General features: G+C 43.8%; 1 protein-coding gene across 2 annotated transcripts in view; it reads left to right on the forward strand.

The window, feature by feature from the left end:
* Nucleotides 1–3,393: 3,393 nt before the first annotated feature.
* Nucleotides 3,394–10,000, forward strand: part of LOC135567399 (huntingtin-like) — a 20,746-nt gene continuing 14,139 nt past the window's right edge. For both annotated transcript variants that reach the window (XM_065014795.1, XM_065014796.1), the window contains exons 1-4: nucleotides 3,394–3,546; nucleotides 4,052–4,111; nucleotides 4,722–4,801; nucleotides 9,856–9,994. In XM_065014795.1, the coding sequence (XP_064870867.1) occupies nucleotides 3,463–3,546; nucleotides 4,052–4,111; nucleotides 4,722–4,801; nucleotides 9,856–9,994 (363 nt within the window). In that variant the 5' untranslated portion in view covers nucleotides 3,394–3,462. The remainder of the gene's footprint in view (nucleotides 3,547–4,051; nucleotides 4,112–4,721; nucleotides 4,802–9,855; nucleotides 9,995–10,000) is intronic.

Genomic DNA, 10,000 nt, shown 5'->3' on the forward strand with positions numbered 1-10,000 from the left:
GGATACAGTATATTTATGGTTGATCAGGGATAAGGTATATTTATGGTTACATGTTGATCAGGATACAGTATATTTATGGTTATATGTTGATCAGGATACAGTATATTTATGGTTACATTTGATCAGGGATACAGTATATTTATGGTTACATGCTGATCAGGGATACAGTATATTTATGGTTATATGTTGATCAGGGATACAGTATATTTATGGTTACATGTTGATCAGGGATACAGTATATTTATGGTTATATGTTGATCAGGGATACAGTATATTTATGGATATATGTTGATCAGGGATACAGTATATTTATGGATATATGTTGATCAGGGATACAGTATATTTATGGTTATATGTTGATCAGGGATACAGTATATTTATGGTTACATGTTGATCAGGGATACAGTATATTTATGGTTATATGTTGATCAGGGATACAGTATATTTATGGTTATATGTTGATCAGGGATACAGTATATTTATGGTTATATGTTGATCAGGATACAGTATATTTATGGTTACATGTTGATCAGGGATACAGTATATTTATGGTTATATGTTGTTGATACAGTATATTTATGGTTACATGTTGATATTTATGGTTACATGTTGATCAGGGATACAGTATATTTATGGTTACATGTTGATCAGGGATACAGGTATATTTATGGATATATGTTGATCAGGGATACAGTATATTTATGGATATATGTTGATCAGGGATACAGTATATTTATGGATATATGTTGATCAGGGATACATGGATATATTTATGGTTATATGTTGATCAGGGATACAGTATATTTATGGTTATATGTTGATCAGGGATACAGTATATTTATGGTATATTTATATATGTTGATCAGGGATACAGTATATTTATGGTTATATGTTGATCAGGGATACAGTATATTTATGGATATATGTTGATCAGGGATACAGTATTTATGGTTTTGATCAGGATACAGTATATTTATGGTTATATGTTGATCAGGGATACAGTATATTTATGGATATATGTTGATCAGGGATACAGTATATTTATGGATATATGTTGATCAGGGATACAGTATATTTATGGATATATGTTGGATACAGTATATTTATGGATATATGTTGATCAGGGATACAGTATATTTATGGATATATGTTGATCAGGGATACAGTATATATTTATGGATATATGTTGATCAGGGGATACAGTATATTTATGGATATATGTTGATCAGGGATACAGTATATTTATGGTTATATGTTGATCAGGGATACAGTATATTTATGGTTATATGTTGATCAGGGATACAGTATATTTATGGATATATGTTGATCAGGGATATTTATGGATATATTTATCAGGGATACAGTATATTTATGGATATATGTTGATCAGGGATACAGTATATTTATGGTTATATGTTGATCAGGGATACAGTATATTTATGGATATATGTTGATCAGGATACAGTATATTTATGGATATATGTTGATCAGGGATACAGTATATTTATGGATATATGTTGATCAGGGATATCATGGGATACAGTATATTTATGGATACATGTTGGGATACAGTATATTTATGGATATATGTTGGGATACAGTATATTTATGGATATATGTTGATCAGGGATACAGTATATTTATGGATATATGTTGATCAGGGATACAGTATATTTATGGATATATGTTGATCAGGGATACAGTATATTTATGGATACATGTTGATCATGGGATACAGTATATTTATGGTTATATGTTGATCAGGGATACAGTATATTTATGGATATATGTTGATCAGGGATACAGTATATTTATGGATACATGTTGATCAGGGATACAGTATATTTATGGTTATATATGTATATTTTGATCAGGGATACAGTATATTTATGGATATATGTTGATCAGGGATACAGTATATTTATGGATATGTTGATCAGGGATACAGTATATTTATATTTATGATACAGTATATTTATATGTTGATCAGGGATACAGTATATTTATGGATATATGTTGATCAGGGATACAGTATATTTATGGATATATGTTGATCAGGGATACAGTATATTTATGGTTATATGTTGATCAGGATACAGTATATTTATGGATATATTGATCAGGGATACAGTATATTTATGGATATATGTTGATCAGGGATACAGTATATTTATGGATATATGTTGATCAGGGGTATATTTATGGATATATGTTGATCAGGGATACAGTATATTTATGGATATATGTTGATCAGGGATACAGTATATTTATGGATATATGTTGATCAGGGATACAGTATATTTATCAGGGATACAGTTACATGTTGATCAGGGATACAGTATATTTATGGATACATGTTGATCAGGGATACAGTATATTTATGGATATATGCTGATCAGGATACAGTATATTTATGGTTACATGTTGATCAGGGATACAGTATATTTATGGATACATATGTTGATCAGGATACAGTATATTTATGGATATATGTTGATTATATATTGTATTTGGATTGTTCAGGTTCAGTATAGTTTATGTGGTCAGTATATTGGTCATTTTTAGACATAGAGGATGTTGCTACCTCACTGCATGGTCGATGCAGTATATTTATGTGGAGAAGAACAGAAGCTCATCAAAACTTCCACATGGTCTGAACCATTCCATTTGGAGACGGGGGGTGAAAAGTTGTGCTAGATATTCATGGGGGATATCAGAATGGGAGGGTGGTATCAGAATGAGAAACAGTGTGTGGGGTGGGGGGGGGATGTCAGAATGGGAGGGTGGTATCAGAATGAGGTGTGTGGGGGTATTTATGGGGGGTGTATCAGAATGAGGTGTGTGTGGAGAGGGGGGTATCAGAATGAGTGTGTGGGTGGTGGGGGTGTCAGAATGAGGTGTGTGGGGAGGGGGTGTCAGAATGAGTGTGTGGAGTGTCAGAATGAGGTGTGTGGGGGGTGTCAGAATGAGGTGTGTGGAGGGGGGTGTCAGAATGGAGGGTGGTCAGAATGAGGTGGAGTATCAGAATGGTGTGTGTGGAGGGGGGTATCAGAATGAGGTGTGTGGGGGGGGATGTCAGAATGAGGTGTGTGGAGGGGGGTGTCAGAATGAGGTGTGTGTGGGGGGGGTATCAGAACGAGTGTGTGTGTGGGGGGTATCAGAACGAGGTGTGTGTGGGGGGGGGTATCAGAACGAGGTGGGTGAGGGGGGTCAGAACGAGGTGGGTGAGGGGGGTATGAAGGGGGTGTCAGGAATGTGTGTGTGGGGGTGTCAGAATGAGGTGGGTGGAGGTGGGGGGGGGGTATCAGAATGAGGTGTTTGAGGGGGTATCAGAATGAGGTGTTTGATGGGGGTGGAAGGGGGTATCAGAATGAGGTGTGTGTTTAATGACAGTTCCTCTCTTGTCTCTATGGCTGTGGGATTAGAACGTCTCCGGAGTTCCAGAAGCTTCTGGGCATCGCCATGGAGATGTTCTTGCTGTGCAGCGACGACAGAGAGTCGGACGTCAGGATGGTGGCAGACGAGTGCCTGAACAAAATCATCAAAGTGAGTGAGGACCCCATCTTCTGCTCTCCTCAGTCCTATATGTTATGGCTCTTTCTATCTAGTTCTTCTCTCTCTTTCTCTCTATCTAGTTCTCTCTTTCTCTCTGTCTAGTTCTCTCTCTTTCTCTCTATCTAGTCTCTCTCTTTCTCTCTGTCTAGTCTCTCTCTTTCTCTCTATCTAGTTCTCTCTCTTTCTCTCTATCTAGTTCTCTCTCTTTCTCTCTATCTAGTTCTTTCTCTCATTCTCTCTATGTAGTTCTTTCTCTCATTCTCTCTATGTAGTTCTTTCTATCTAGTTCTCTCTCGTTCTCTCTATCTAGTTCTCTCTCGTTCTCTCTATCTAGTTCTCTCTATCTAGTTCTCTCTCGTTCTCTCTATCTAGTTCTCTCTATCTAGTTCTCTCTATCTATTTCTCTCTTTCTCTCTATCTAGTTCTATCTTTCTCTATCTAGTTTCTCTATCTAGTTCTGTTGTAGTTTTTACGTCTCTCTGTCTCTCTCTATCAGGCGCTGATGGACTCCAACCTGCCCAGACTGCAGCTGGAGCTCTACAAAGAAATTAAAAAGGTTTGTAGATAAAGTTGTTGTTATGGAGTCCTGTTGTTATGGAGTCCTGTTGTTATGGAGTCCTGTTGTTATGGAGTCCTGTTGTTATGGAGTCCTCTGTTGTTATGGAGTCCTCTGTTGTTATGGAGTCCTCTGTTGTTATGGAGTCCTCTGTTGTTATGGAGTCCTCTGTTGTTAGGGAGTCCTCTGTTGTTAGGGAGTCCTCTGTTGTTAGGGAGTCCTCTGTTGTTAGGGAGTCCTCTGTTGTTATGGAGTCTTCTGTTGTTATGGAGTCTTCTGTTGTTATGGAGTCTTCTGTTGTTATGGAGTCTTCTGTTGTTATGGAGTCTTCTGTTGTTATGGAGTCCTCTGTTGTTATGGAGTCCTCTGTTGTTATGGAGTCCTCTGTTGTTATGGAGTCCTGTTGTTATGGAGTCCTGTTCACTGATCCTCAATGGATTAATGTGGTAACTGATGATGATGATGAAGAGTAAGACGAATATTATGACAAATGTTAATTGTGATTGACTGTGGTGGTTTTGGTTACGATGATGAGGGGAAATATCAGGATGGTAATGTTTATGTTGATGAAGATGATGATGATGTGTGTGTGTGTATCTCTCTCTGTTAGAACGGTGCCTCTCGGAGCCTGAGGGCTGCTCTCTGGAGGTTCGCTGAGCTAGCACACCTCGTCAGACCACAGAAATGCAGGTAGGAGACACACACACACACACACACACCTGAGTAGACGCAGTATGCTGCACGTCATACTTTAAATGTATTTATAGAATGTGAAGTATGGATTTATACACACTGGTCTACACAGCATTTTTGTCCTGTGGGGTAATACTATGAGGTGTTGGGTCCTGTGGGGTAATACTATGAGGTGTTGGGTCCTGTGGGGTAATACTATGAGGTGGGGTAATACTATGAGGTGTTGGGTCCTGTGGGGTAATACTATGAGGTGTTGGGTCCTGTGGGGTAATACTATGAGGTGTTGGGTCCTGTGGGGTAATACTATGAGGTGTTGGGTCCTGTGGGGTAATACTATGAGGTGGGGTAATACTATGAGGTGTTGGGTCCTGTGGGGTAATACTATGAGGTGTTGGGTCCTGTGGGGTAATACTATGAGGTGTTGGGTCCTGTGGGGTAATACTATGAGGTGGGGGTAATACTATGAGGTGTTGGGTCCTGTGGGGTAATACTATGAGGTGTTGGGTCCTGTGGGGTAATACTATGAGGTGTTGGGTCCTGTGGGGTAATACTATGAGGTGGGGTAATACTATGAGGTGTTGGGTCCTGTGGGGTAATACTATGAGGTGTTGGGTCCTGTGGGGTAATACTATGAGGTGTTGGGTCCTGTGGGGTAATACTATGAGGTGGGGTAATACTATGAGGTGTTGGGTCCTGTGGGGTAATACTATGAGGTGTTGGGTCCTGTGGGGTAATACTATGAGGTGGTGGGTCCTGTGGGGTAATACTATGAGGTGGGGTAATACTATGAGGTATTGGGTCCTGTGGGGTAATACTATGAGGTGTTGGGTCCTGTGGGGTAATACTATGAGGTGTTGGGTCCTGTGGGGTAATACTATGAGGTGGGGTAATACTATGAGGTGTTGGGTCCTGTGGGGTAATACTATGAGGTGTTGGGTCCTGTGGGGTAATACTATGAGGTGGTGGGTCCTGTGGGGTAATACTATGAGGTGGGGTAATACTATGAGGTGGGGTAATACTATGAGGTGGGGTAATACTATGAGGTGGGGTAATACTATGAGGTGGGGTAATACTATGAGGTTTTGGGTCCTGTGGGGTAATACTATGAGGTGTTGGGTCCTGTGGGGTAATACTATGAGGTGTTGGGTCCTGTGGGGTAATACTATGAGGTGTTGGGTCCTGTGGGGTAATACTATGAGGTGGTGGGTCCTGTGGGGTAATACTATGAGGTGGTGGGTCCTGTGGGGTAATACTATGAGGTGTTGGGTCCTGTGGGGTAATACTATGAGGTGTTGGGTCCTGTGGGGTAATACTATGAGGTGTTGGGTCCTGTGGGGTAATACTATGAGGTGTTGGGTCCTGTGGGGTAATACTATGAGGTGTTGGTACTGTGGGGTAATACTATGAGGTGGGGTAATACTATGAGGTGGGGTAATACTATGAGGTGGGGTAATACTATGAGGTGTTGGGTCCTGTGGGGTAATACTATGAGGTGTTGGGTCCTGTGGGGTAATACTATGAGGTGGGGTAATACTATGAGGTGTTGGGTCCTGTGGGGTAATACTATGAGGTGTTGGGTCCTGTGGGGTAATACTATGAGGTGGTGGGTCCTGTGGGGTAATACTATGAGGTGGGGTAATACTATGAGGTGGGGTAATACTATGAGGTGGGGTAATACTATGAGGTGGGGTAATACTATGAGGTGTTTGGTCCTGTGGGGTAATACTATGAGGTGTTGGGTCCTGTGGGGTAATACTATGAGGTGTTGGGTCCTGTGGGGTAATACTATGAGGTTGTGGGTCCTGTGGGGTAATACTATGAGGTGTTGGGTCCTGTGGGGTAATACTATGAGGTGGTGGGTCCTGTGGGGTAATACTATGAGGTGGTGGGTCCTGTGGGGTAATACTATGAGGTGGGGTAATACTATGAGGTGTTGGGTCCTGTGGGGTAATACTATGAGGTGGGGTAATACTATGAGGTGGGGTAATACTATGAGGTGGGGTAATACTATGAGGTGTCGGGTCCTGTGGGGTAATACTATGAGGTGGGGTAATACTATGAGGTGGGGTAATACTATGAGGTGGTGGGTCCTGTGGGGTAATACTATGAGGTGGGGTAATACTATGAGGTGTTGGGTCCTGTGGGGTAATACTATGAGGTGTTGGGTCCTGTGGGGTAATACTATGAGGTGTTGGGTCCTGTGGGGTAATACTATGAGGTGGAGTAATACTATGAGGTGGGTCCTGTGGGGTAATACTATGAGGTGTTGGTCCTGTGGGGTAATACTATGAGGTGTTGGGTCCTGTGGGGTAATACTATGAGGTGTTGGGTCCTGTGGGGTAATACTATGAGGTGGGGTAATACTATGTGGTGGGGTAATACTATGAGGTGTTGGGTCCTGTGGGGTAATACTCTGAGGTGGGGTAATACTATGAGGTGTTGGGTCCTGTGGGGTAATACTCTGAGGTGGGGTAATACTATGAGGTGTTGGGTCCTGTGGGGTAATACTATGAGGTGTTGGGTCCTGTGGGGTAATACTATGAGGTGGGGTAATACTATGAGGTGTTGGGTCATGTGGGGTAATACTATGAGGTGTTGGGTCCTGTGGGGTAATACTATGAGGTGTTGGGTCCTGTGGGGTAATACTATGAGGTGGGGTAATACTATGAGGTGGTGGGTCCTGTGGGGTAATACTATGAGGTGGGGTAATACTATGAGGTGTTGGGTCCTGTGGGGTAATACTATGAGGTGTTGGGTCCTGTGGGGTAATACTATGAGGTGTTGGGTCCTGTGGGGTAATACTATGAGGTGTTGGTCCTGTGGGGTAATACTATGAGGTGTTGGGTCCTGTGGGGTAATACTATGAGGTGGGGTAATACTATGTGGTGGGGTAATACTATGAGGTGTTGGGTCCTGTGGGGTAATACTCTGAGGTGGGGTAATACTATGAGGTGTTGGGTCCTGTGGGGTAATACTCTGAGGTGGGGTAATACTATGAGGTGTTGGGTCCTGTGGGGTAATACTATGAGGTGTTGGGTCCTGTGGGGTAATACTATGAGGTGGGGTAATACTATGAGGTGTTGGGTCCTGTGGGGTAATACTATGAGGTGTTGGGTCCTTTGGGGTAATACTATGAGGTGTTGGGTCCTGTGGGGTAATACTATGAGGTGTTGGGTCCTGTGGGGTAATACTATGAGGTGTTGGGTCCTGTGGGGTAATACTATGAGGTGTTGGGTCCTGTGTGGTAATACTATGAGGTGGGGTAATACTATGAGGTGGTGGGTCCTGTGGGGTAATACTATGAGGTGGGGTAATACTATGAGGTGTTGGGTCCTGTGGGGTAATACTATGAGGTGTTGGGTCCTGTGGGGTCATACTATGAGGTGTTGGGTCCTGTGGGGTAATACTATGAGGTGGGGTAATACTATGAGGTGGGTCCTGTGGGGTAATACTATGAGGTGTTGGGTCCTGTGGGGTAATACTATGAGGTGTTGGTCCTGTGGGGTAATACTATGAGGTGTTGGGTCCTGTGGGGTAATACTATGAGGTGTTGGTCCTGTGGGGTAATACTATGAGGTGTTGGGTCCTGTGGGGTAATACTATGAGGTGGGGTAATACTATGTGGTGGGGTAATACTATGAGGTGTTGGGTCCTGTGGGGTAATACTCTGAGGTGGGGTAATACTATGAGGTGTTGGGTCCTGTGGGGTAATACTATGAGGTGGGGTAATACTATGAGGTGTTGGGTCCTGTGGGGTAATACTATGAGGTGGGGTAATACTATGAGGTGTTGGGTCCTGTGGGGTAATACTATGAGGTGGGGTAATACTATGTGGTGGGGTAATACTATGAGGTGTTGGGTCCTGTGGGGTAATACTCTGAGGTGGGGTAATACTATGAGGTGTTGGGTCCTGTGGGGTAATACTATGAGGTGGGGTAATACTATGAGGTGTTGGTCCTGTGGGGTAATACTATGAGGTGTTGGTCCTGTGGGGTAATACTATGAGGTGTTGGGTCCTGTGGGGTAATACTATGAGGTGTTGGGTCCTGTGGGGTAATACTATGAGGTGTTGGGTCCTGTGGGGTAATACTATGAGGTGTTGGGTCCTGTGAGGTAATACTATGAGGTGTTGGGTCCTGTGGGGTAATACTATGAGGTGTTGGGTCCTGTGGGGTAATACTATGAGGTGTTGGGTCCTGTGGGGTAATACTATGAGGTGGGGTAATACTATGAGGTGTTGGGTCCTGTGGGGTAATACTATGAGGTGGTGGGTCCTGTGGGGTAATACTATGAGGTGTTGGGTCCTGTGGGGTAATATTGACTCAGGATCTGTTGTTATGTACCCGGTCTCCTGAGGACTGACTCAGGATCTGTTGTTATGTACCCGGTCTGCTGAGGACTGGCTCAGGATCTGTTGTTATGTACCCGGTCTGCTGAGGACTGGCTCAGGATCTGTTGTTATGTACCCGGTCTGCTGAGGACTGGCTCAGGATCTGTTGTTATGTACCCGGTCTCCTGAGGACTGGCTCAGGATCTGTTGTTATGTACCCGGTCTCCTGAGGACTGACTCAGGATCTGTTGTTATGTACCCGGTCTCCTGAGGACTGACTCAGGATCTGTTGTTATGTACCCGGTCTGCTGAGGACTGACTCAGGATCTGTTGTTATGTACCCGGTCTCCTGAGGACTGACTCAGGATCTGTTGTTATGTACCCGGTCTGCTGAGGACTGGCTCAGGATCTGTTGTTATGTACCCGGTCTGCTGAGGACTGGCTCAGGATCTGTTGTTATGTACCCGGTCTGCTGAGGACTGGCTCAGGATCTGTTGTTATGTACCCGGTCTCCTGAGGACTGGCTCAGGATCTGTTGTTATGTACCCGGTCTCCTGAGGACTGGCTCAGGATCTGTTGTTATGTACCCGGTCTCCTGAGGACTGACTCAGGATCTGTTGTTATGTACCCGGTCAGCTGAGGACTGGCTCAGGATCTGTTGTTATGTACCCGGTCTCCTGAGGACTGGCTCGGTCTCTGACCTCTTCTCTCCCTCCTCCAGACCGTACCTGGTGAACCTCCTCCCCTGTCTGACCAGGATCACGAAGAGACAGGAGGAGACGGTCCAGGAGACCCTGTCTGCTGCCGTGCCTAAGATCATGACTGCTCTGGGACACTTTGCTAACGACGGAGAGGTCAAGGTACAC

Source organism: Oncorhynchus nerka, unplaced genomic scaffold, assembly GCF_034236695.1.
Source record: "Oncorhynchus nerka isolate Pitt River unplaced genomic scaffold, Oner_Uvic_2.0 unplaced_scaffold_2096, whole genome shotgun sequence".
NCBI lineage: Eukaryota > Metazoa > Chordata > Actinopteri > Salmoniformes > Salmonidae > Oncorhynchus > Oncorhynchus nerka.